General features: G+C 45.7%; 1 protein-coding gene across 3 annotated transcripts in view; it reads right to left on the reverse strand.

Moving 5' to 3' along the window:
* The window catches only part of Msrb3 (methionine sulfoxide reductase B3), a 117,280-nt gene extending 89,906 nt beyond the window's left edge, over positions 1 to 27,374 (reverse strand). The window contains exons 1-2 of one of the 3 annotated variants that reach the window (XM_021175168.3): positions 27,126 to 27,374; positions 1,037 to 1,153 (exon numbers count right to left, since the gene is read on the reverse strand). In XM_021175168.3, coding sequence (XP_021030827.2) covers positions 1,037 to 1,153; positions 27,126 to 27,285 — 277 coding nt within the window. In that variant the 5' untranslated portion in view covers positions 27,286 to 27,374. Of the gene's footprint in view, positions 1 to 1,036; positions 1,154 to 1,242; positions 1,436 to 27,125 lie in introns of those variants that run through there. The other 2 variants (XM_029482659.2, XM_029482658.2) reach the window with 2 other exon arrangements.
* Between the last annotated feature and the right edge of the window lie 289 nt (positions 27,375 to 27,663).

Consider the following 27,663-nt stretch of genomic DNA (forward strand, 5'->3'; position numbering starts at 1 on the left):
CTCCTCCGGGTTTATTTCTCTCTTCTACTTGTTGAAAAACCCAATCAACTGAGCCTTGTTTATCATCATATCCCCACTGCTCACGGCATGCATTCGACTCTTTGTAAGTGTTTAATAACATAATAAAATTCTCTACCGGATATGTTGATAAAGATGTATACAGTAATGGGACTATAAATAATATTAACAATCATATTCACTGAAGTAAAACATTTGACCATTGCGAATTTCATAATAAAATTGAAGTACTAATTTAAATGTTATAGACACACAGTGAAAGTTTGAACTTTTATGCTTCTTTGGTTTAAGTGCTTAAAAATCACATCTTAAAAAAGTATACTGGTTCTATTTTATCTTATTTTTATTTTTTTAAGACTTGTTTATTTATTTTATGTATGTGAGTTCACTGTAGGTGTCTTCAAACACACCAGAAGAAAGCATCAGATCCCATCACAAATGGTTGTGAGAACCCATCACGTGTGGTTGCTGGGAACTGCACTCAGGACCTCTGGAACAGCAGCCAGTGCTCTTAACCACTGAGCCATCTCTCCAGCCTGTGGTTCTAATTTTGGACCCAGTTTTGAAACATGCTATATCCGTTCTGTTTATTTGGTTCTTGTTAATAGAAACTCTTGGCTACAGTATACGTGACACAATTACCTTAAAGTTACCCATTTTCGCTTTTTCCCTAAAGGACCGGCCACATGTACAGCGAGAAGCTTGGCATTCCCTTAACAAGCTGAAAGTTCTACCTCCTGTGCACTGACTTGTAGATGTGTACGCATGCACTGGAGAACAAGAAGACACGGGGAAACCCTGGTGACAAGTGTGTGCTGGGCGAGGGACCTCCAATATTGAAAGGACCATGGAAATGGGTGTCACTCAGAGGACGGTGAGGGTTTGTAACCAATCTCCATCTTTAAATTAGGGTCCAAATAAAAGAGATGAAGTTTAGTAAAGCATGCTGGTGCACCATTTCCTGCAGCAGAAATACCCACTCTGCCCGGTGCCCTACCACAGAACAATAATTGGCAACCTGAGGGGAGCCCGCAGGCTCTCGGGGCCACGGGCTGGCTCTTCGTCACCAAGTGCAGCAGGTTGAAGGCAGACATAGCTGTGGTATCTCCAGCAGAGGCAAAGGCAGTGTCAGAAGCTGAGTAAAAAGAGAGGAAACAAAAACAACGAATTAAAACCTCAGGAACGGTAGGCACACTCATGGAACAACTGATGGCTTGGGTTTACCTAGGGCTAAGCACACGCACAGTGCTAATAAACCGCAGTGCGGCAGTTTAGGATGGACAGCTGACTCTCCCTGCCACCGTGAAATCCTGCACTCCGCTGAGAAGGCTGGTTTTACATATGTGAGTGCAATCGAGGCTCGAAGATCCAAGGACACAGAGCAAACACGGTGTGGAAACGCTCATTTAACAACAGAGCCAAAATGTGTCCTTACGTAGAGACTTGCCCTTTAAGACAAGGAAAAAAAAAAAAAATGAAGGACAACTACGAGACTTTGTTTCAAGTTTGAAGAAGGCATAGGGAAGGTGCCCTTTCGTTTAATTCTATGATTTTTACCTTCTAAGTAAAATTCTGGGAGAAGAACTCATGACCCAACATTGAAAGGGGTAGCAAATATTTTACTGAAGTCTTGAGAAATGAATCACGTAGAAAAATCCCCAACCTATGCGATGTTAAACTTCAGACAAAAGTCCAGCTTGTGGGGTTTTCATAAGCATGCCTCACAGGGCTGTGATTGGTGCGTAAACATCTCACGCAGGGCCATGATTGGTGCATAAAGATCTCACGCAGGGCCGTGATTGGTGTGGACTAACTTCAAATGAGATTGGAGAATACTGGGTGATTATCAATCTCTCGTGTTTTATTTAAAATCGCCGTGTTAAGTAACTTCAACTGCCTAATGTCCAAAGATGGAATGAAACTAATGCCTTGATCATTTCCTCGCCTCCACCCACCCCCTCCATTCCATACCCTGAAATAAAAGTCTTTTCCTGGACTCTCCTGACCCCCTTGAAGAGCAAACATGTGATAAACAATAATCTATTTGACCAAGTCGCTCTGGAGTATATCTGACCGAAATCTGCTTGTATTAACATGCCTGAACTCTGACTTCCCCAAACTAAACTCACTACAGAAGCAAAACATGTTTGTGTTACTAACTGGAGGTGTGGGGGTGGGGTGGGGGTTAAGAATCACAATGCGCAGCCTGAGAGAACCGTTAGACATAAATAAAGATGTCATTTTCACGAGTGACTGCGGAGCAGGCAAAGACTGCATGCCTTTGTAGCAGACTACTGGCTAATAAAAGATCAAAGGTCTATACCTCACAACGCCGTAAATAAAAATGTAGGTTTTTTTTTTTTTTTTTTCCCTCCATGAGACCCTTCCCCGTGAGGGATAAAGTATGTGCGGTAAATGTAATTACTTAGCAAAGCTGCGGCCTCTCAGTGCTCCCGCAGCTGACCATAAAAGGTCTTCCTATTCTGTTTCATCAACCGCTGTACCAGGCGGCCTGGGCGCCTAAGGATCACTGTGGCCATCTGGCTTGTGTCAAAGCCAGCACACAGGAAGAAAGGCAGTGACGTCACTCCGCAGGTCAGGCAAAGAACAAAGATGCCGTCTACAATTAAAAGCCAAGGACTGCAAATACCAGGGGCTCAAAGTGGCTGTGATTTAATAGTCCCTCCTCGATCCTTTTTTTTTTTTTTTCCCTACCCAAATAGCCAGAGCGCCATCTAGTGGCAAATTGGTCTTGCCCAGTTTGGGGGCGTTTAAACTGCTTTGTTTCCTTTTTGGTGCTTAAAGTCGACCCTGGAAGTGCTATACTAACACCAAGCAGTGCAGCAATGGACAGAGTTACTGACACAGACACCTTAGTTTGTCATATGCGGAAGAATGAAGGAACACAACCTGTCATGGTGTGAGCCACTCACAAGTCTCCCGTGTTATAGGCTGGGCACTGATACAACCTTAATTACGTGAATGCTCACAAGTATGTTAGAGAAGGCGGGCAAGTTTACAGAATGCTTGGGAAGTGTCCAGCACCCTGGGAATATGTGTCTGAGCCATGGACTGAAAGGCAATTCTGCCGCCTGTGTCTGCATGCCCTGCTTAGCTCCGTCCAACAGAAGCACCCACAAGATGTGCCTTTAATGTGTCCGGTCCGGGAACAGGAGCATGGTAAACAATATTTTGGGACTGAGGTTTTGAGGGAAGAGAGAGAGGAGTGTGTATTTTTACACTTGCAATAGAAAACGGACGCTGACGACAGATGTAAAATACACAACCCATTCCCAGAAAGATGCCTGTCACCGTGGATGTGTGCAAGCTTTGTTGCCAGACTGGCTGGCTGGAACCCTGTCAGTATCTGTAAGTGCTTGTATGACCTTGGACAAGTTACTTTCCTTTGCTTCCCCGACTCTAAAATAGCAGTTCAATACAGCAATTAGCTAAAGGGACCTCTCCTAGTATGTGGTATATGTTTAAAAAAAAAAAAAAAAAAAAAAAAAAAAAAAAAAAGGTTAGCTGTCAGATATTTGCCGGGCTTAGTATTACATGAGCCAGAAAAGATTTACAAAAACTTAATCTCCCATCAGTACATTCTGATCCTGGTTGCACCTCTGCTTAACTCCTCCCAGGTCCTCCCAGACCCCTCCTCCCCATCCATCTAACTCCATGCCTTCTTCTTGTGTTTCTCACCACATCCTATCCCGTCCCACGGTCCTGCTGGATCCACTGCTCATGGTTTCCCCCAGAGCAAGCCTCCGTTGTGAGTCCATGCTCTCTGATACTGTTTCCCACCATCTGCTGGTCACAGCTTAGCTTTCCCAGCGCTGACCCTACAGAACGCCCGACGAGCCCCCGGCTCTCCTATGGCAGTTTTCAGGATACTGGTGTGGTGCGTTTGCACTCTTGCCTCTTCTAAATTAACGCTGCAGGGCAGAGAGGGGACCTTTTTGTATCCAGCACATGACAACCAAGCACTCAGTCACTTCCTGAGTAGAAGACTCCATGTGAATGATTAACCTGTGAAACTGGTTGTTCTGGGCATCTCATTTCCAGCGTTGTCTCCCCCAGTTGCTTTGCTAATGGTGCTAAAAGGAATTGAAATCTGTGACAATGTATGATTGCAAGCCAGGGCTGTAACAGGCGGGATGCTGAAAAGCACCCCCACTAAAAATTCAAAGATAATTCAAACGCCCTATGACTTTTCAAAGATTTCTACTTTCCTACCTAATACCCCTACTGCCTCCGAATTCTAACGTCCAGATGATGACTGAACTCAGTTTGCGAGTGGTTTTGGTTTGGGTCTTCTCCGACTCCCCCGTTTTCCTCTCTGTCCTGCAGTTGAACAATGTACTATCAAGAGAGAGCATTACCAGGGAATCCAGAGAATTCACCAAGCTGATCATTCGTTCCAGATAGAGCTGACTGTACCCGTGGACGTGAAGTGTCAGCCCTGAAGGTCAGATTCCTTGCCAACAAATGCAAAGAACTGTGTACGTGAGGGGTTTCCACAAGTTGGTGAAACGCTCTCCCACAATGGCAAAAGCCAATTGCAAATTAGAATGTTGTCAAGGACAATTTTTAAAAACATTAACACTCAGATCTCACCACAGTCTTCTTTCTCTCCTGAAAGAAAAGGTGTGCTGACAGCAAGAACCAAGAAAGCAGTCTTACAGGGTTTCTCTGTGTAGCCCTGGCTGTCCTGGAACTCACTCTGTAAACCAGGCTGGCCTCAAACTCAGAAATCCACCTGCCTCTGCCTCCCAAGTGCTGGGGGGTTAAAGGCGTGCGCCACCACTGCCCGGCTCAGGATAGCAATCTTAAAATAAAGACCACATTTGACAGAAAATGCTCCACTGACCCGTGCAGTCTCTCAAACCACCACTTTCCCCGTTTCCTTTAGTAGAAATGTTACCATGGCATCTTTGAACCTCTAACTAAAACGCCTGCTGTAAAGTCCAACAGGAAACATTGTATTCATCCGCATGGGGCCTGACATACTTTATGTTCAACTGTTATTGGCTGAATGGATGGGCAGCTCCTTTAGCTGCTGCCTCTGTGAAGTCAGCAACACCCCCCCACCCCACCCCCCCACCCCACCCCACCCCCACCCCCGGTAGTGATGGCACCACCTCTGCTAACTCTGATGCGGGGAAGCCTGGGTTTTAAGAGTGCCCCAGTCTTCCGAACCATTTTCAAACTAAAATTAGGAAAGTTGAGAACTGCTGCTTTAAAATGTCTTTTTTTTCTACCACAGTGCAAAACGTACCTACGCACTGTTCTAACGGGGACATTGATGTCGCAGTTTATATGTGTTCTGTGTTATATCTGTGTTTCAGCTACACTTTTTCTTTGTCTTCACATGGGTTTTAGCGATCTGAACTCAGATACCCTTTACTTTTCTTGGTATATAAAAAGCATTGACAAGACAGAAAAATCCACATAAAGCAGTTTAATTTTTAATGTAAAGAAAAAATACTTTCAGGGGGAGGAAGACTGGAGACTGAACCTAGGGTCCTGCCCCTTCTAGACAATCCCTTTGTCACCACACTTCATCCCAGGCTTTTCTGTCGCTTTTTATGTGAAATGGGGTCTTGCCGGCCTTTGGCACAGTCTATATCCCAGGCAGGCCTCCACCTCGTGCCCCTCGGCCTTGCCGGGCCCAGTTTAGATCTGGTTTTTCAATTGTTTCTTTCTGCTGTTCTGGTTTTCCTTTCCGAGTCCTTGAGATCACATTAAGACCCTCACTGACCACACTATGTTTCAGTGAGGTGTTTTACGCTGAGGTTTGCAAGCCTCCTCCGTAAACACAGAGCTTGTGATATCAGCCATTAGAGAGGCACATGGCACCCCTACATTAACACTACAGATACCACGGAACAGAGGTGCAGAGCCCCCTGGCGGCATCTCCTATGGCTGATGATCAATTTCTCCCTTTGCAGAAACTGTGTCTCTATCTCATACACTATTTCTTTTTATCCCCAAAGTAATCATGCTCCCAGCCTGGTTCTTCGACTCCCTCCGGGTTTCTGTTTGCTTACTCTCTCATACTTAATCTTTACCTCCCAGATGCTTGCAATTTGACAGAGAGCTGTAAAGCTCTAGAGCTGACCTTCCTCAAAGCCCCCAGTGCCTCGTTTTCTAAAGGTTTCTAGATAACAGTGCTATCAGCTTGTGTGTGTGCTGTGCGCTTTTATTCGCAGGGACCTCCCTATCGTTTTATAACTTCATAAGCTAATCTACTTCGTGTTATTTAAATATTTGCACGCATGCATTTCATATTACTATGAATAGTAACCGGATTCAAGTGTCCGAACTCTGTGAGTCTGAACGTGTGATTCCGAGGTAGCTACTCCTCCTACTGCTTGCTATTCTCCGGTTATTTCTGGCTCTCCACTTCCCACGCTAGGAATGCGGTTCCTCCTGCTGCCCCCTGGTGGTGGAGAGGCCACACGACACGTTCCAAGCAATACATAAGCTGCAGAGTTGGTCAAAGTGGCATTTTCCCGAGCCTCTTAGCTGTTGGTGTGAAACCGTACAATGTTTTCTTTTCTTCTGTAACAATCCCAGCTCTACGGTTAGTCCAGAGCAGCTCTGTTAACCATGACCCCGGAGGAAGGGAACAAGGAATAGACCTCCCATCTGGCCCACAGAGAGTACGCAATGCAAACAAGAAGGAAGCCTTCAGCATGTGCAGCCCTTGGTATCTGCGATTGTTTGTTCCAGCAAGAACTACCGTTCGGATAAGAACTTGTTTGACGTGCCAGGGCAGCAGGCGATGGAGCCAGAAGAAAGTCTATGTTAATCTCCTCTACTATATTAAAAATTCCTTTGGGCTGGAGAGAGCCCCGCAGTGAAGAGGGAACATTTCTCTTCTAGGGGACCCAAATTAGTTCCCAGTAGTCACGTCACAACTTCTGGTAACAGCGGCTCCTCCGTGGCGATCATGTACCCCTGGCCCCATGAGCACCTGAATTCACGCGTATCTACCCCCCACCCACCCACACACACACAAACACAATTTAAAATAATATATGCTTAATCCTCAAGGACAGGAATTCTGGTGCTAAAGATTATTGTACCTATTTCAGAAAACACATTCCAGAAACATGAGAAGTCCACCGCCAAGGTCATGGAACGTCACAGAAAGCCTACGGTCGCTCTCTCATTAATCACCTTGTTACTGACTGTCCCAAAGCTCCTCTTATGGTGGCAGGAGAGGACTCACCTCCTAGATAAAGACACTGAAGACCAGACAATTGCTGTTTAACCACAGAGAGGTAACTGCCCCAGTCCTTCAGAAAGCAAAGCGGCCGGTCACCCCATGGCAAAGTTGGTGAAAGCTGAATGAATGGATGAATGAATGAATGAATGAATGAAATCCTTTATCCCAAAGTGGCTCCACAAGAGTCACATCCGCTGCAGCTTCTTACTGATTCAACAAGTTGGGAGCCAACACAAGGGCACACAGACACGACGCTCGCATTGTAACCAATCAATAAATACAAGGAAAAAACCAACATATTTGCCAGTAACTTTAGTTACTCCAGCCCTAAGGTTAAGCAATCATAGAAACCGTTCCATTTTTTTTAACCTAAAAATAAGCAGCCAGCAACAACAATAACAACACACACAACACCATACACAGACACACACACATACACACTCACACACCATACACACATACACACTCATGCAAATACACACAACACACACATACACAGACATATGTGCACTCACACACCATATACACACTCATGCACACTCACACACACATACATACTGTATATACACACTCAAATGCACACACCTGTGTACCCACACACATATGCACATGTCATAACAATATAAGCTATATATATGTTATTTTTTTAATTATATATATATATATATATCATGTTATTAAAAAAAAAAAAACCTATGGACAGATACTTGGCTGTTTCTGAACACACTGCAAACACCAGCAGCATTCTTCACACATGAGAACAAAAAGGATTTAGCAAAGACAGCCAGAAGGGAAATCAGAAGCAAGTCTGAAGGCATCAGGCTCTTCATCTTGTGAAGCACAACTCGACCATAAAATGGCTCCCTAGAGTCCATCTTCCCTGTATAACAGAACCCCCTGGGATGTTAGCTCAGCATACAGTCACGGGTCTCGGCCTCCCAGTAACCGGATTGGAACACACCACTGAACCGTGGGAAAGAAAACGAAAGTCTGTAGACGGTGTGGCCTGTCAGAGGGGCGTTAAAGGCGTAGTCACTTGCTTTCAATTTCATGTCCCCCACTCCTGGGACATGGTTCACAGTTCATAAGCATGTGTAAGCCCCAAACAGAAGTGGCTTGATGAAGAAGGCCAGGCTATATGAAGCAAAGATGGTTGCCAAGTTTGACCTGGCACATGAGAGAAAAGTAAGATTCTGTAGTGTCTGAGTCGCTCTGCTGTGTCTCTCTCTACCACCGCACAGCTCGTCTCGGGGCTATCCCAGGCTAAGCAGGAAATACACGGGTGCTGTAAAATGAACACTAGACAGATCACAGCATCAATAGACTAGTAAACACTGGTAGACAAACTACAAAAGCAATCAAATCTGGATATTACCCAAGTTTGAAAAGCCAATATACACTGCTATGACTATATCAAAATTATAGAAGTATCAAAAAATAATGATTTGAAGCCACTTCAGTGGAGTGAGACAGAGAGGTGAAACTGGAAGGTGTTGCTTAGCACCTTTGCAGATCTTTTTTATAAAAATAAAATGAACATAGGAAAAGCGTACTGTGCTCCAAATGACTGCTTCATCTAAAGAAAAACACGTCCTAATGCTGCCTGAATTGGTTCTATAATTCTTGGCCTGGGACTGTAAGTTAAAGTATCTATGTCTATCTGTGATTGGTATCATTTGTGTGGCAAGGTCTCACTATGTAGCCCAGGCTAGCTTCAAATTTGTGAGAGGAGGATTATGAGGCAGGAGGATTATGTTTAGTGCAAGGCCAGCCCAGGCTACATGAGTACCTGGTCAGCCTGCTGTACAGGATAAGATCCTGCCTCAAAACAAAACTCAGCTCCTTCCTTCCTTCCTTCCTCCCTTCCTCCCTTCCTTCCTTCCTTCCTTCGTTCCTTCCTTCCTTCCTTCCTCCCTCCCTCCCTCCCTCCCTCCCTCTCCCTCCTTCCTTCCTTTCTTTCTTTCGTTCTTTCTTTTTCTTTCTTTCTTTCTTTCTTTCTTTCTTTCTTTCTTTCTTTCTTTCTTCACTAATTTATTCTTATTTCTATATTTCTGATTTTGTTCCAAAATATTCCCAACTACACATCACCAAGATTGCAGACGTGATTTCCTGGTTCTACTGAAACCACTGCTACCCAGGGGACATTAACTGACCGCAACTCTGTTTCCATTCTGCCGGCTAAATGTATCCTTCTCTTCTGACCTAGGATGGGGAACGAACTGCTGCTCGGAGCAGAGCCATTCACTTCCGAACTGATCCCCTTCACATCTGCCCAGCTGTCTGCTGCACCCGCCCTGTGTACTGACTCTGCTCACGTGCAAACACGACTTAACATGCTCCAAGACTCATCCCCATCTCCAGAGAACAGTTCCACCAATCTATCCCACTTTTAAGACCTATCAGAGTCACTTCTCTTGCTGCTTGTAGAGCTTCAGCCTTCAACAGACTCTGACTCTCACATCCTTTATTATTTCTAGTGACTCCCTTGGCGCCTGGCTCTTAGGAGACAGCCAACCTATACCATTTGAATAAATGAATGAATGAATGAATGAATGAATGAATGAATATTATGTTCTGATGATGACCCACTGCTCAGTTCCTCCCTAAAATATCCCATTTCCTGGGGATCTCTACAGATCTTTAGTTTCCTTACCATTAAAATATGGATTATAATAATAGTTATTTCATTAAAGTTTACCTTAAATGAAATGTGTTATAACACCATATAGCACAGCGCAGTGAATTTTACATTCCCTATCCTGAAGGAAAACAAAAGGAGGAAGAGGAGGGGAAGAGTATGGAAATGAGGGGGAGGATGGAGAGGAGGGAGGAGGGAGGGGGAAGAGGGAGAGGAGGGAGGAGGGAGGGGGAGGAGGGAGAAAGAGTCATACAATCACAGAATTTAATTAACTTAGTTTGGAATATGGAAGATGAGACCATTAAACACATAAGTTCACAAGAATGATTTTTTTCTACTTCAGGAATTACAGTTTAATGACCTTATGTATGTATGTATGTGCGTGCATGCATGCATGCATGTGTGTGTGTGTATATATACATATATATACATATATTTCTTTATTTTGACAAAAAGTAAAATTTCAAATTTTGCAACCACTTGTTTCAGATGACTTAGACTGACCCAGCTTTGTGTGTGCAAAAAAATCAAAGGGCTAAGCAGCTCTTATCAACTCCAGCAGAAGTTACAAATTACAGTTTCAAGGTTACTGCCCTGCAAACATAAAGTATTCAAGGACTGAAAACTAATTTTGCACATGACCCTGAGAATTATTCATAACACTTGCGATCTTGGATTCCCAGCACTTACACCCTTGTGACTGATACAGTAATCTCTCATCAAAATGCCAGCAAATTCCATTGTCTCAGGCCCCTCTTTGGCACAAAATTCGGTGACTTTTTATATATTCCACAATATATTACCATATGCAATCAGCTTATCCAATAAGAATTGTCCAACCTCCTTATTATGCCTTTTCATAATCTTTTTAATCAAATGATTTTTAAGGGATATGATAGTTTTTTTATTGAATTACCTCAGGTTTAGGAAATAAATATCAATATATCTTTTCATGTTTAAAAATGTATCAGCTACTCAGGTATTTAAAACAAGGAATTTATTAAATTCTTGGGCAAATGGATGGATCTGGAAGATATCATCTTGAGTGAAGTAATCCAATCACAAAAGAAGTCACTTGATATGCACTCACTGATAAGTGGATATTAGCCTAGAAACTTAGAATACCCAAGATACAAATTGCAAAACACAAGAAAATCAAGAAGAACGAAGACCAAAGTGTGGATACTTCATTCCTCCTTAGAATAGGGAAAAAAAAAAAAAAAAAACACCCATGGAAGGAGTTACAGAGACAAAGTTTGGAGCTAAGATGAAAGGATGGACTATCCAGAGACTACCCCACCTGGGGATCCATTCCATAATCAGCCACCAAACCCAGACACCATTGCATCAGCAAGATTTTGCTGAAAGGACCCTGATACAGCTGTCTCCTGTGAGGCTATGCCAGTGCCTGGCAAATACAGAAATGGATGCTCACAGTCATCTATAGGATGGAGCACAGGGCCCCCCAATGGAGAAGCTAGAGAAAGCACCCAAGGAGTTAAAGGGGTCTGCAACCCTATAGGTGGAATTACAATACGAACTAACCAGTACCCCAGGAGCTCATGTCTCTAGCTGCATATGTAGCAGAAGATGGCCTAGTCGGCCATCACTGGGAAGAGAGGCCCCTTGGTCTTGCAAACTTTATATATGCCCCAGTACAGGGGAACGCCAGGGCCAGGAAGTGGGAGTGGGTGGGTAGGGGAGCAGGGTGGGGGGAGGGTATAGGGAACTTTCAGGATAGCATTTGAAATGTAAATAAAGAAAATAACCAATTTAAAGAATAAAAAGTATCGGCTCAAGAATAGACTCCGGGCTATGAATGATCTATAAGTCAAAATATCATTAATGAATTTAAAGGTTGACAGAATTTAAAATAATGTGGTGATGTGGTAGTTTCAATAAGAATGAAACACCCCACCCCACCTTCATAGGCTCATAGCTTTGAATGCTTGGTCCCCAGGGTGCCCTGTGTGGCCTTAGTGGAGGAAGTATGTCATTGGAGGTGGCTTTGGGATTTCAAATACTCAAATCAGGCCCAGTGTCTCTCTTTGTACTGCCTGTGGATCCAGATGTAGAGCTCTCAGTTACCTCTCCAGCACCATGTCTGCCTGCATGTCACAATGCTGATAATGGACTGACGCTCTAAACGTCTGAGCCAGCCCCAATGAAATGTTGACCTTCATAAGAGTTGCCTTGCCCATGGTGTGTCTTCCCAGCAATAGGACACTGACTGAGACCCCTGGTGATCAGTAAATATAATAAAGGTCACTCATTAGATGAAAATAATCCTTAAAAGTATGAAGACAACAATGCAAATGCAACCACTTTCGACTACAGCATCCATCTTAACTAACAGAAGCAAGACAGGAAAAGTCTTCCTAAATTCCTCCCATAGAGAAGAGTGAGCACTGAAGCCCTTTTAATGTGCTGGTCAGCTCCGGTGAGATTTGTGGTGTTTCTACAACCACAGAAACCCAAATAACCCCTCTAAGAGATGAAGGCAAATACAACACGCTATGAGAAATGAGCGCTGGGAGAAGCAAGAGAGCGTCATCGGCTAGGTCCGTAGCATAAAATAAAAATGATGATTTTTTATGAGGTTATTAAAAAGAGTGACTCACACAGCAGTGCAAAATAAAGAAACGGCGCAGAAGGGTCTGAAAAGAGACAAGGGAGAGAAGGTGCTTCCTTTCGCCCGGTACACGCAGGCACCAATAAAAGGGAAGCAATACTTTTCAAAAGAGCTCACTCGTAGTCAGATTCGTCACTCCCATAAAAGCGGAGAATAGAATATAAAAACAGGAAAGCCTGCATCCGCCCTTAAAACGTAACATAAATAAGGTTCTTCTGAAAGCCTCTGCTGGATCAAGTGCAGAGAGGAAATACAAAAGGAAAGGTCAAATCCCCACTCATCCCAGCGACCACTGTTCCCGCGATCACGTTCCTGAGAGCCCAGCAAATTCCCACTGGCTTCTACAGAGGCAGAAGAACGCCCAGAGTGCAGCTAGGTCACCGGGTACGGAAAGCACCCACTGAACACGATCTGCCTAAATCCAGTGGGTAATTCTGGCAGGTCAGGACACAGGCTTATCACCTTACAAAGGACTAAGGAAGAACCCGTATGCTGACTCTCAACATGGACAAGCAAATCTGGGAGATGCTGGGGGTCCCCGCCTTGAAAACTCTGGCTCATGCTCCAATCAAAATCAAGACGCTCCAACAGCAAGCCAATCCCCTCCTTTCTAGAGCCCACTTCTTCGGTCGGAGGCTGCTCCCTTCCTCTCCTCACAGCCCGCTGCTTCTTTGAAAGGGAATCCACAGAAAGCTTTCTGTCCTCTTTTGTAAGCTTGAAAGACAACACACACCAAACTCAGAAGCGCTCTCATTGTCAAACCGGACAGGCCGGCGTGGCATCTGCTCCCCGGTCTACTTGACAGACAGACACTGAAAGTAGAACAGGACACCTTAGTAACTGGCAGCTCACTCTGGTGTTAGCAAAGTGAGAGCTAAGGTTACCAAGCTTGGTGACAATCACCCAGAATCAGAAGCGGGGACACAGACCCATACTTATAAAAGGTAAAAGAAATAATATCCCACGCAAAAAAGAAAAGAAGAATGGGAGGAGGAGGAAGAGAAGGAAGAAGAGGAAGAGGTAGAGGAGAAAGAAGAGAAGGAAGAGGAAGAGAAACAGGAGGAGGAGGGGAAGGAGTGAGAGGAAGAGGAGAAAGAGGAGTAGGAAGAGGATAAGGAGGGGGAAGAGGAGGAGGAAGAAGAGGAGGAGGAACAGGGAAAGGGAGAGGAAGAGGAGGAAGAGGAGAAGGAAGAGGAGGAGAAGAGGAAGACAAGGAGGAAGAAGAGGAGAAAGAAGAGAAGTGGAGGAAGAAGAGGAGAGAAAGGAGGAGGGAGAGGAAGAGGAGAAAGGAGGAGGGAGAGGAAGAGGAGAAAGGAGGAGGAAGGGGAAGAGGAAGAGGAAGAGAAAGAAGAAATTGTTCCAAGCCAAAAAAAAAAACAGTGAACAGTGGCAGTGGTTTGGAGCTAAGATTAAATGTCACTGGCTGGTTACAAAGGAAGAGTATGTGGCTTAGGCTGACATTTGTGAAAATGATGTTGACAAGCCAGTGCAGGGATTTGTAAACAAGAACAGACACTAAGGAGAGCATTACTACCAGATAGGCAGATTTAAATTCTAACAAGGAAAACGTGAAAATGGGTAGGACTCACACAGGGAGACTCTGATCTCGAGTGCTGCAGCCTTGACTAAGCTCCGCTGTCTGTCGGGGTGAGAGAGTTTAAGTCAGAGAGCACAGCTGTGGCTCAAGGATCAGGGTAAATGGTAGCAGCATTTACTAATCTGGGGTGGGGTGGGGTGGGGTGGGGTGAGGAGGTCAAAGTTGAAGTAGAAAAGGAGTTCTGGTTTTGGCATGTCAGGGTGCCCTAGGCAAGGTTACCCAGTCAGTGATAACACAAAAAGAAGTGAGGACGGGAGAGCTGGGCTGATGGGAAGATAAGAGGGAAAGTGACCTAAATACAACTGGGACTGAGGCCACAAAGTAAGAGGACTGAAGGAGACGCATCCACTGAGTGAGAAACAGCGGCTCAGCTCAAGGCGAGTTAGCCTACAGAGGATCTAGGAGAGAGGCACAAGTCAAAGAGGGGAGAGGTCAAAGGTGTCGTCCCAGGATGACAGAGATGAACAAACCTGTAAAAGCCGCAACATCGCTAGTAACACTAGCCATGAGAGGAAACCTCCTAAGTGAGTGTCTTGCTTATGCCATGACCAAGGCAACATACCAAAGAAAGCACTTCATCTGAAGGCTCGTGGCTTCAGAGGCCTAGAGTCCATGACCATCGCAGCGGGGAGCATGGCAGCGGGCAGGCACAGTGCTGGAGCAGGAGCTGAGAGGCCCCGGGATGGCTGTGGGCTTTTGAGACCTCATAGCCTGTCCCTGGGGACACATCTTCTCCAACAATGCCACACATCTTAGTCCTTCCCAAATCGTTCTGCCCACTGGGACCATGCATGAGCCTATACTAGTAGACATACTCAAAGACCACAGTAATTCACACACACACAGACACACACACACACCACATGTCTTAGTTAGGGTCTTACTGCTGTGTACAGACACAGTGACCAAGGCAACTCATAAAGACAACATTTAATTGGGGCTGGCTTTCAGGTTCAGAGGTTCAGTCCATTATTATCAAGGCAGAAACATGGCAGCATCCAGGCAGGCATGGTGCAGGAGGAGCTGAGAGGTCTACATCTTCTCTTCATCTGAAGGCTGCTAGGAGAAGTCTGGCTTCCAGATAGCTAGGACTAGGGTGGTGTAAAAGCCCATGCCCACAGTGACACACCTACTCCAACAAGGCCACAATGGGAGTACAGTGTCACTCCCAAACACCGCGCAGCCTGTCCAATAGAAATCTCAGGACGTTGTTGGTCAGTGGGATCCCATAGACGGCCCCCAAATATCACAGGTCATTTCTACTACTGTTGATATTCTGAGAGGCAAGACCCTATTACTAACAACTTCATGTATTTGAGTCATAGATCGTGGAAAACTCAAACCAGTACTCACTGGGAAGATTTATTTCTGCAGATGCTAGAAGATGCTACCCATGCAAAGCTACTCTGGGGCTAAAGCACTCAGCTGGGTCACTCCGCTCTGAATCGGCAATAGCGAGTTCCTAGAAAGTCCTGCCAACCAATGCAGAAGTGCACACATGTTACGATAGCGACCAACCACTATCTGGTTGGATTTGAGGTCCACTCTACAAAGGGAACTCATGGCGAGCAGCTTTATTAGCCCCCAAGAGCCTGTGACTGGGTAGAGGATAGGCCCTGTGGGAAAACCAACTACTATTATAATGCTAAATGGACACGGAATTAAACAGTCTCCTACGGGCTTATCTCTATATCTGTAGATTACTCCCCCCCCACACACACTCACCTGTGGCTTCCTTTTGTTAATAGATGATGATTAACACGGAGAGCTACAACTCACCTGAAGAGAAACATCTAGTTAGCAGACCCTCCTCCTAAGGCTCCCTGATCATCATGCAAGAGGAAACAGAAAGACTACAGGAGTAAGAAGTCAGGGAGGATTGTGGTGAAGCCCGTGCTGCCAGATGAGGCAGAAGCAAGCTGCAGGGCTCCATTCACAGCATGCCCAAGACCTGCACAAGACCAAGCCGGATGAAAATCCCCGGCTCGGACAGGGGGAGGAGTCACAAAGTCCCACCCCAGCTGAGAAGCCTATGAAAAATGATGGCTACCGGGAGAGATTAGGTCCATTTTCCTCAGAGATCCAGTCCCTGAGAGCCTAACCACACTACAGCAGACGGACCTAAGCCGGTGTGCACACAAGCAACACCTAGGGAACTTAGCGGGTTTGAACACAGAGCTCATAAAACTGGGAGGGGACACTGGGAAGAGGACCCAGGAGGGGCTGTAGTTTATATAAAAATTTCAAACAATAAAAAATGAAAAAAAATGTAATAGCCCCTCCCTCCAACCAAAAACTAAGTTAAATCTCAAGGGATGCTGGGATAAATGGGCTTTCTGTTTTGTGGGAGAAATCTAGAATGTTTAAATGAGAGGTATTAGGAAGGTTCCCCAGAGCTTTGGAAAACTGGAGGTTTTTTTTTTTTTTTAAATCATATGAAAAGTCTTAATTTCTTACTTCTAATTTTAATCTTTCAACTGTACACTTTTTAAAATAGTAAGTAGTATTTAGGGCTTTTGCTCCGTGTGCTAACACTTACAGTCTGTAATTTGGGGTTAGTGGAAAACCAGTTGTTCCCAGCCCCATCCAGATCTTTATTTTCCCCCTCTTTGGTCATTTCATGCTAGAGGAACATTCTTATTAACAGCTCTATGTGCCGACAGAAGAAGTGAGTATCACTCGGCACACACAAGTCATCTGAAAAATCCTAGGGTGAGGGACAGAGCCTCTCTCTGTCCCTCTGTCTCTTTTTCTAAGTCTCTAAGTCTCGCTGTGTCTCTAATTCTCTAAGTCTCTAAGTCTCTAAGTGTCTCTGTTTCTCTCTCTGTCTCTAAGTCTCGCTGTGTCTCTCCTTCTCCCTTCCTCCCAGGGCTGCCTGGCGTCAGTGTCCGCCAACGAGAGACCCATCCCGGCTTCCTCACGTCTCTCTGCCCTGGTCTCCTACCTTCTCCTACCTTCTCCTTCCTTCTCCCCGGGGACCAAGCCCGAGTCCGCGTCCGCCAGCGAGGCTACATCCAGGCTTCTCGTGTGCCTCGCTACCCCGGGTCTGTCTCTCTCTCTCTGAGCTACCTTCTTCCTTCCTTCTTTCCTCCTGACCCGGCCTGCCTGGTCTTTACTGTGACCCGCGCAGCTCGGGACTCTGCATCTCTCTATTCCCCCTGGCTTCCTCCCTTCCTCCTCCCTTCTCCCCGGGGACCAAGCCCGAGTCCGAGTCCGACCGAGAGGCCCCATATCCCGGCTGTGCATCCTCCGTGCCTCCCTGGTCTGTCTGCCCCGGTTCTCCTTCCTTCTTTTTTCCTTCTTTCCTTCTGACCCGGCCTGCCTGGCCTCGACCGTGGCCTGCGCAGCCCGGGTCTGTCTGTCTCTCTGTAAAGAAAAAAAAAAAAAAAAAAAAATCCTAGGGTGTTAACTGATTCATGTGAGGCCATAAAAAAATTCCCTTAAAAAAAAAAAAAAACGATATTTAGAGCTAGCAAGCTGGCATATCGGGTAGAGGCGCTTGCCACCAAGTCTCCCAACCAGAGTCTGACCTACACGGAAGGGGAGGGCTGACTCTCTCCAAGTTGCCTTCTGGCCTTCACAAGTGCACCACGATGTGTGTGTGTGTGTGTGTGTGTGTGTGTATACAGAGGTGCACATTGACACACATACATAAAAGTAAAAAATTTAAGAAGTGTTGGTCTATTTTTAAAGTGTGTGCTGCACGCCAATATAGAAACACAATATTTCGAGGGAAAAAGCAAAACAAGCGCTGTCCCCGCAGATGGTCGGCATCTGTAAATAAAGAACCAGAGCGTGCAGAACTCAACAGTGAAATACGAAGCTTCCTCTATAGTGAGGGATAAAGACAGATGAGCTGACACTTTCATTGCTGAGGAAAAAAAAAAAAAAAAAACCTCAAAGCACTGCGATGAAGGCAGAGGACGACATGACAGGCAACTCCACGCAGTTGGCTTTAACGCTCTATCCAGAAGCTGGAAGGGGGGAACGAGACTTTTCAAATAAGGTCTGTATGTTTTATATAGGTGACTTACTCTTTCTATATGTGTGAAATAATTTTGAAGAAGAGAAAGGCTTACTAATAAACTGAGGTGAGTGATCACATATCATATAAGCAAAGCATTTTTCCCTTAACTGATTGTGAGAGTTCAATCTACTTTTAGCATGGCCAGAGGCAAATTCTGCTGGTTATCCACACCTTTGAAAGAAGGCTTTCCACTCAGAGACATGCTCCCAACTCTTGGCTGCTACACTTTAAAAAAGAAAAAGGCATCCTTTCTAGTGCTTAATGCTGTTACTTCAGACGGGGCATGTGATATTCTAATATACTGTAGCCTATCTTTCCGATAAGCACTAAATCTTTAAAAGGGTTATGTAACTTTAGCTGTAGATCCAATTACTGGGCACACTAGGATACAAAGTTCAAAAATAAGATCTTAGACAATGCTTGTAGATAGTTCAACTGAACAGTGAAACTTAAAGCATCACAAGAAAAACGTAACTCTATACAATTTATTATCTAAGCTATTTCCATTAAAAGTTATGGAAGCTCCTGGGAGATTTTCAGACAACCCACAGACTACAGATGCTTAAAAGCAGCATCAGGGGTTGGCAGTAAACCCACCAATTCTGCAGATAGAGAAACAGAGGCATAAGAAAGTTAAATGGTTTGAACACAAACAAGCTAGGAGAACACAGTCTCCTAACTGCCCCCCACCATTCCTCTCAGGCCACTGCAGGACTCTCTTGCAGCACTACTGGGTGATTATGCAAATGAGCCTACAATGTTTCAGATTGCTCTTCCTACAGGTGAACAACCTCTGCGTTCAAACCATTTTCTTCCCAGCCCACTAAGACAGCCTGACACTTTCACATCAGGAAATCAGAAACAGGCTGGAGGGATGGTTCAGGAGTTAAGAGCACTGGCTTCTGCTCTTCTAGAGGACCCAAGTTCAAGTCCCAGCATCCACATGGCAGCTCGTAATCATTTATACCTCCAGCTCCAGGGATCCACTGCCCTCTTCTGGCTTTCATGGTCACTGTATAGACATGGCACAGACATACAAGTAGGCAAAATGTCAATACACATAAAATATAATTAAAATTTAAAAATTTAAAACAGTATAACTTTTGAAAAAAGTCAGAAGCAAAAATGACAGTGACATTTCAATTTCCAACTTTCCCTTTGATTATCGTGACACTAGAACTTCAAGAATTCTCGCAGACACTTGCCCAGTACCTTACCCAATCTGGACTAGGTCACAGGAGACATGGCCACACTTTCGTTATTAACCCACTACAAAAAGAAAAGCCTCTACCCTATCACACACTTTGGAATTCTCTCCAACTCCAACCAAGCCCAGAGTCTGTAGCCACCGAACACAACAAAAGGAGGGCTGGTGAGATAGCTCAACAGGTAAGAATACTGAGTGTTCTTCTGAAGGTCCTGAGTTAGAATCCCAGCAACCACCTGGTGGCTCACAAACATCCGTAATGAAATCTAATGCTCTCTTCTGAAGACAGATACTTATGTATACTTATGTATAATAATAAATAAATCTTTGGGCTGGAGCAAATAGGGACTGAGAGAGCCGGGTTGACCAGAGCGAGCAGAGGTCCTAAACCCAGCACTCGGGAGGCAGAGGCAGGTGGATTTCTGAGTTCGAGGCCAGCCTGGTCTACAGAGTGAGTTCGAGGACAGCCAGGGCTATACAGAGAAACCCTGTCTCAAAAAACAAACAAACAAACAAACAAATTCAATTCCCAAGAGTCCCATGAAGACTCAGAAGCATCTGAAAAGCTACAGTGTACTCATATACATACAATAAATAAATAAGTCATAAAAAAGTAAAACGACAAGCATGCAAATACAAGATGGACTTATACCAGGATGGTCTCACATCCCCTCATAGCACAAGCTCACTCTTGTTAACCACGTAAACTTGACCTAGGTTCTGAAGTGCTTTCCTTGGTCATTAAATAAAGAGACTATAAGAGTCCGTTCTATGCTATATAACAATGGCAGACAGTTATGACCAAAACAATGAGTGCTATAAATGGCTTATGCAAATTTCACCTTAAAATTACATAAGAGGGGCTGGAGAGATGGCTCAGCGGTTAAGAGCACTGACTGCTCTTTCGAAGGTCCTGAGTTCAAATCCCAGCAACCACATGGTGGCTCACAACCATCCGTAATGAGATCTGACTCCCTCTTCTGGAGTGTCTGAAGACAGCAACAGTGTACTTACATATAATAAATAAATAAATCTAAAAAAAAAATCACATTATAGACCTAGGAATGGTGCCTGAAAATGCAGTTTTTGAAGCATACCATTTCTGTTTCCTCAGCCTTGAGACTATTTAATAATACAGTCTCAGCTAGTACATTACCTGGCCAGGGGAAAATAAAACCTTTAAAAATTAAAAATAAATGAATAAAAACAGGTTGCAAGTGCTGTGACAGGATTTTGAAGAAGTTCCTTTTGTAAAAGAGAGACAGACAGACAGACAGACAGACAGACCCAGGGGACTCTGGATCCAGAACGTCCCTGAGAGTACCTGCAAAGGCAGAGATCAAGTGCAGTCTGCAGGATTTGTAGGTCATGATTTCCACACGTGCACTTTGCAAACCTACGGGAGTGCTTTTCTATTCAATGTTGGCTTTCCGACTTTCAGATCAGAGTGGCTTTCTGCTATTACGCATCTTCTCAGTCTACAGCTGCCAAAAGGTGTAGCTGTGGAAGAGCTGACATTCCGTTTTGTTTTTGAGAGGGAGAAACAATTCTTCATACTCCATTCTGTACACAAACCTGTCTCTCTATCTACATGTGAGGACACTGTCCTTAGAAACCCCAAATCAGGGAGAGATGGCTCAGAGGTTAAGAACACTGACTGTAGAAATAAAAGAAAAAAAAAAACCAAAAAAAGAAAAAAGAATAAAAACAAAATAAAAAAAGAAAGAAAGAAAGAAAGAAAGAAAGAAAGAACACTGACTGCTCTTCCAAAGGTCCTGAGTTCAAATCCCAGCAACCACACGATGTCTCACAACCATCTGTAATGAGATCTGCCGCCCTCTACAGGTGTTATCAGTCTTTACAAGCCATGGAACTGAACTCTCACTCGGAAGGCTTTCTCTCCATCAGTCATCAATGCATTGGGTCCTCTGAGCTGACACCAGATAGCCATGCTTCTCTACGTTACAGTGGCCAGGGTGGCTAGCTCACGGGTGCTGGAACCATGCAGATGACACAAGACGCTCAGGGTGTGTGTGTGTGTGTGTGTGTGTGTGTGTGTGTGTTAGTACAAAATGGAATGCTGTGATAGTCAGATTCATACATTTTTAGACTAAGAAAATGTCAAAAATTCTTAAGGACAACCTGACCATGGCGATGGAAAGTGCCCCTAAGACACGGAGCCGGGTAGATAATTGAGAGTAACCCCGGAACTGTCCTCACTGCCGGCCCATTCCTGGAGAAGATGAAAGGAGGTTCCGAGGAGGGGTGTGAAACAGAATGTGTCCAGAACTAACGGGAACAACGAAAAGTTCTGTTGTATTGAGGAGGGTGGGAAAGGAGCAGCCCCACTGTGCAGGTTGAGGGCCTTCTAGACACAGTACCTGCCATCCAGTATTCCCTACATAGTTCATGCGCAATTAGAAAAGCCACGCCCCTTCGGCACAGCAGCTCGCAGACAGAATGCCAATGGATCGCCTTTGAAGCCTTATCAGGTTCTGTCTTCTTTAGGATGCTTTTCCCCGGGTCCTTCCTCGGACGCAAGCCAACCCTGTTCACCTCTTACCTTTCTCTCTAGCCCTCCTCTCTCACACAGGGTCCATTCCCAGTCCCGCTTGCTCTCCCTCCACACCCCCCCACACACGGTTCCCCAACCCACTTCCACAACCACATATGAGCCTACCGCACACTTCCATGGGAATGTCCTGTGGGTGCCCAAAGCAGGAAAGATCTATAGCTAATTACAGGAAGTATTGTCTCATTTATAAAGCTGTTCTGAGCTCACGTTCTCTCGGTCACCCAGAGTTACATTTAGCCAATGCCTTTTACCCACCCCTTTCTTTCCCAGTATCTGCTTAATGATCTCAGCCCATTCACCCCCACCCCAAGGATTCCCCACCCCATCACCGCTCCCCAGTTTGGGTCTCCCTTTTTTAAAAACCTCCAACGTTGCTTCCTAGTCACTCAATACTTTCTTTGCCAACTCCACTCATCCTGTGAGCTGTTAGAAATACCACCTGCAATTCAACTCTGATTGCAACATTCCAGGAATCGAGAAACTCCAATTTCATAGCTAATGAGACCAGTCCAAATCCCCAGGCCTTTAGCAATCCGAGTCTTGCACCTTCTGAGCTCAACCTAATTCTCCACCTCTTCACCTTCACAGATCTGTTTACATCTGCTCTGTGCCGTCTGCATTGGCTGTGTCTGACACGGTATCATGTGTGCAAGCAAGGCCGTTCCCTTCCCACACAAGCTGGCCGTTCCCTTCTCTCCTGTGCCATTTCAGGTGATGGGGAAACTTCCTGTCTTTTACATGTTCAATCTTCACAGGGGAAACTGTAGTGCTCGTGGAAAAGCTTATGAAAAATCTATGAAACAAAGAGTAAGAAAGAACAGTGCACCTGCGCTGCAGGAGTCAGGGAGGAAGGGGGCGGAGGCCAGGGAGGAAGGGGGCAGAGATCAGGGAGGAAGGGGGCAGAGGGCGTGATGACTTCAGAATGTGGAAAGTCGGGATATAACATGGCTGTGGCTCTGTTAGAGTGCTAAGAGCCTTCTCAGAATTACCAGTGAACAAATCACTAGCCTGCCGCACAGTGAACGCCTATTGTTTTGGGTGGCACAAGCCTCAGGAGAAGCTAAAGGAAGTTAGATATTAGATATGGAAGGCTTCACAGGAGGCCATATCAACCACTATGAAGAAAAAAGGCCGGGATCGTGAGCCAAACCTCAGGAACTCATGCTCCCTAAATTCTTTCTATTTTGAATGACTCTATCATTAACACAGTCTTCACAAGTTTATAGAGAGAGCTACCTGGACTCAACATTTTCATTAGTGGATTCCTGAAAATCCTTCAGAGTGGATTGATGGTTATCACCCAGGATTTTCACAACTCCATCACATGGCGAGCTCAGAATTCCCGGGTGTGACACACACTCTGTTGACTCCCAGTATGTCTCCTCCTCAGCATTCCTGCAGAAGGAGACGCACGAGGTCTAGTGCCGGCAGGCAATGTCACAGCTCCTACACACTGTGCAATCAAGGAGAAAGTACGCAGTGTAAAGACTAAATAACCCCAACATCTAACACAGGAAAAGGCTCATGCAAGCTCTCTACAGGGCTAGACTACATGATGCGAGAAGGAAAAGAGGCTGTGGGGGGAAATCTAGACAGACCATGTGACCCACAGTGGGTGTTATCAGGTTCCTCCTCTGAGGCACATTCAATCAGCTTTGCACTGTGATCAAGGGACACAGAGATACAGTGTAGCTGCTGAGCTAGCTACAAAGAATAAGAACAAAACCAGCCAAAGACCAGGGAAGCATATGAAGGCGAAGACTAGAGACACAGAATGTTCTAGGCTTTCGTTATCTATCACGACCCTGGGCCCGAATGAGGTCAGTCTGTGCTTGGCTTCCAGTGCTTTCCCTAGCCCCTTCCTTCCTTCCTTCCTTTCTTCCTTCCTTCCTTCCTTCCTTCCTTCCTTCCTTCCTTCCTTCCTTTTGATTAAAAGCTCAAAACTCCTCGTTTTGGTTTATTTCCATTTCTTTTTTTTTGTTTGTTTGTTTTGTTTTTTTGAGACAGGGTTTCTCTGTGTAGCCCTGGCTGTCCTGGAACTCACTTTGTAGACCAGGCTGGCCTCGAACTCAGAAATTCGCCTGCCTCTATTTCCGTTTCTTGAAACAAGTAGTAATCAAAGCCTTCCACAAAGTCAGCTGACTCATAGCTGCTCTGTTTCTTTTTTTTCTACATTCTCTTAAAGGCCGCAAAAGAAAATGTCAGACTGTTGGGCAATGAGATATACAAACAGGGATCAAGGGCCATGGAGAGCATTTTACAAGAATGAATTACGTGCGCCCTAGAAATTGGAGATAAAGGGCAGTCAAGGTAAAGTCATGAGATCCACATCAGCACAAGAAATGCTAACGAAGTGTCAACTCAATGGCTGTTCACGATCCCGGGCTGGTAGATGGAACTGAGCTTCTGAGGGACAGGATTATCAAGTGACTAATTACTTGAGGGGGTTTTTGTTTGGGAGGTTCCCCAGGTAACTAACCACAGGCTTTGAGGGCCGGAAGTCCTGAGTGAACTCTGAGGGTATCTCCCCAGACCCAAATACCAAAAACCAAGTTATCAGACAGTGTCAGAGGCTTCGGTTTACCAACAGAGGGCAGGCGGACGTTTGCCAGTGACAGAGCATCACTCTCTGAAAGTACAAGACTGAATTTTAGAGGAGCACCTTCTGTGAGGCAGCCGGCTCCCCAAAGCTGAAGCCACGCCTATCGGACGCAACTCCGTGGAGACCAGTTTAACGCGTGGAGCAAGTCAAAGACTGACACCCAGATGTCTGAAGGAATGAAGTGGGCGGCTCTGCGGGGTTATGCAAACAAAAACTGTACCAGAGAAATCCTGCAGTTGAGAGGCATTTACAGAATAAGCAGCTAAACTTTGGAACCAAATTCATTGACCAAATCCCCAGCCGTTATGTGTGTGTGTGTGTATTATATGTATTATAAATTATATATATTATATATGTAATTTCTATTATATGTATTATATATACATTATATTACACACACATATATGTGTGTATACATATGTATATGTATATGTATATATATGATTAAAATATAAAAGGGCTCTGACTAGATTAAACTCAAAAGCATCTGCTAACTTTCTTTTCTGATGGCTTAAATATCTATGTTTGCTTATTAAGTGAAAAAATACAACAGAAAAACTGATGAATTTTAATTTGGGATAGTTTTTAGACTATTTTTTTTCTTCTGACAGTCTGACAACCAAACTGTGGCTGGCCTGGATGGAACTTGCTCTCCGAACCCCCTCAGACTCACAAAAAAACCCTGCTGGCCTCTTTCTCTGTGCTGGGATGAAAGGGAATGTCCCAGCACACTCGGTGTTAGACACAAGGACTTCTGTCCTGATACTTTCAACATTTCAGCTGAACTACTGAAACAAGTAGCTTTACAAGTTGAAACAGTGCTTTGATTCGAAACCTAAATGATGCTGTGTGCTGCAACCTTGGCAGACAGGCAGTTCAGGCACTGTGACAAAAATCTAAATGGCAAAGAGCTACTGGGTTTAATATTAAAAAAAAAAATCCCAGACAGCCACATAGGGAACTATTAAAAGCATCAGAAATTCGACTATCAGGTAGGAACAAATTTTTAGAACTATGTTTAAATAGTCCAAATATAAACTTGGTGTTAGAACTGACTGGCAAGAGGCCATGGCACAGTTGACTTTGGTCTTCAAAGGCTGCTTGACCACAGACATCAAGTAAGTCCACTTATCGCGCGCGCGCACACACACACACACACACACACACACACACACACGATCATTCCTATACTCCCTTTCAGCACAATCTGTTCCTCATCAGCCAGCCCAGCAGGCTTTAGAAATCCATTGATAAAATGTCTAGTCAGAATCCGTTGATTCCCAAGAATGAGTGTTAGATAGAAAGCAGCCCCAGGATTATGAGTCGATTTAAAGGTGGGTCCTTTCCGAAGAACAATGTTCAGGAACAAACATAAAACTGCCGTCATTGTTAACGGAAGCACTTACAAACTGCAGTGTGTATACTTAACTATGTACCAGTGGTTCTGAGAAACCACTTCGTAAACTCTATAACCCTGAGAATCTTCCCTGGATAACATTTTATACATTAAAGTACCTTTAAAACCTATTTTGTCTTTTATGCTGCACAGGGTGTAGTCGCCTGTCAACTCTCGTGTGCGTCGTGTCCTGGCTAGCCGAACCTCATTTTGACAGTTCAGTCTATCCTAGCGATAGGCAACACAGCGACCACCTAACACCGCCCACGTAATCCCGGTTTCTGGTGATTATAACGTTTTGCCTTGCCAGACAAAATGAATCAAGCTTTGATTTGTTTACTCTGTTCAAATTCAAGAGCCCCTGCAACTTAATATTTTCCTTTAAAACCTCCCCTTTGGACTTCAAATAATTAGTTTTTTGACACGCAATGGAAATAGGAAGAAAGAAGAAAGAAAGAAAGAAAGAAAGAAAGAAAGAAAGAAAGAAAGAAAGCTCTCTAATACTTTCCATATGATTCAAAGAAATTTCTTTTAAATCCTTATTGTCCCCACTTATCGCATAACCTACAAAGGCAGGAACAGTACTTTTTATTCAGATAGTCTGACTTGAAATAATAGCCCAGTGGAAAAGTTTAAGAAATAAAAGGGCGGGGGGAGCTCTGATGCTTGTTTTCACTTGAAAAGAAGTCAGAACTGGTACCCGCTCCCTGGAGTTTTGCTGGTACCTGTTTGGGCCTATGAGCCGCCAGCCCGCTCCTGGGTGCGCCCCTGTCCCCAGGGGCCTGGCGACGCCTTCCTGGTTCCCACGCCCTGGCCCGTTATCCCCCGGCCGCAGTTGCCGAGAGGCCCGAAAGAGAGAGAGACGCGCCCTCGGAGCGTCAGCCCGCGCCCCCGGCCACCTCACTGAGCCTCCCGGAGGACCCGCGCGAGGAAGGCGGCTCTCAGGTTCCCGTTGGGGACGGGTAAGGTGTCAGCGCGGCGGCCGGCGGGGCGCGAGCTCTCCCGCCTGACCTCATTCTGCGCTGTCCCCTCGTTGGCGTGGAGCGTCTCCGGGGTCCGCGCCGAGACTCTACGGCAGGGGGATGACTCTCAAGACTGAGGGGCGGCGCTCCCGGGACGGGGGTGGGGGTGGGGGGAACACTCCGGGTCCCAGGCTGACTCGGAGGGGTCGGAGGGCCGGATGGGGCGAGGCGGGGACTCACCGCGCGGCGTGGTGGCCGCGGCCGCGGCTAAGCAGAAACCCAGGCAGAGCGCGATTGAGCGCAGGAGGGTCCGCCGCGCACTCTTGGGGAAGACGAGCTGCCGCTGTCCGATCCCTCCTCCCTCCCGGCTCCGGGCGACAGACGGGGCGGCGGGAGGCATGACGGGAAATTCCTGGGCACGGGCGGCCGAGTCCAAATATGAGCATAGCAGACAAGCGAGGGAGGACGGCGGAGCGCGCTGGCCGCGGAAGGGGCCTGCTGCCCGGGACGCGGCCGCCGCCAACTCCCGCCTCCGGCGCCGCCTCCACCGCCCCGGGCCAGCCCTGCGGGAACGGCGCTTCCGCGCGTGGGCAACCCGGAGCAGAGCCCCCTGGCAGCAACCACCCGAGACCTTTACTGTAGGGTCAGGGCGCCAGAGAGCTAAGGACCAAAAGTCCTGGCCTGTACCAAAGAGCCTGCGAAGTGCCAGTTAAGGTGTGACATGGTCGCTCTTGTGCCTACTGAATACCCATAATACAGAGGACCACCGACTGCGTCC

This window comes from Mus caroli, unplaced genomic scaffold, assembly GCF_978045245.1.
Source record: "Mus caroli unplaced genomic scaffold, Mus_caroli_1 scaffold_9, whole genome shotgun sequence".
Taxonomy (NCBI): domain Eukaryota; kingdom Metazoa; phylum Chordata; class Mammalia; order Rodentia; family Muridae; genus Mus; species Mus caroli.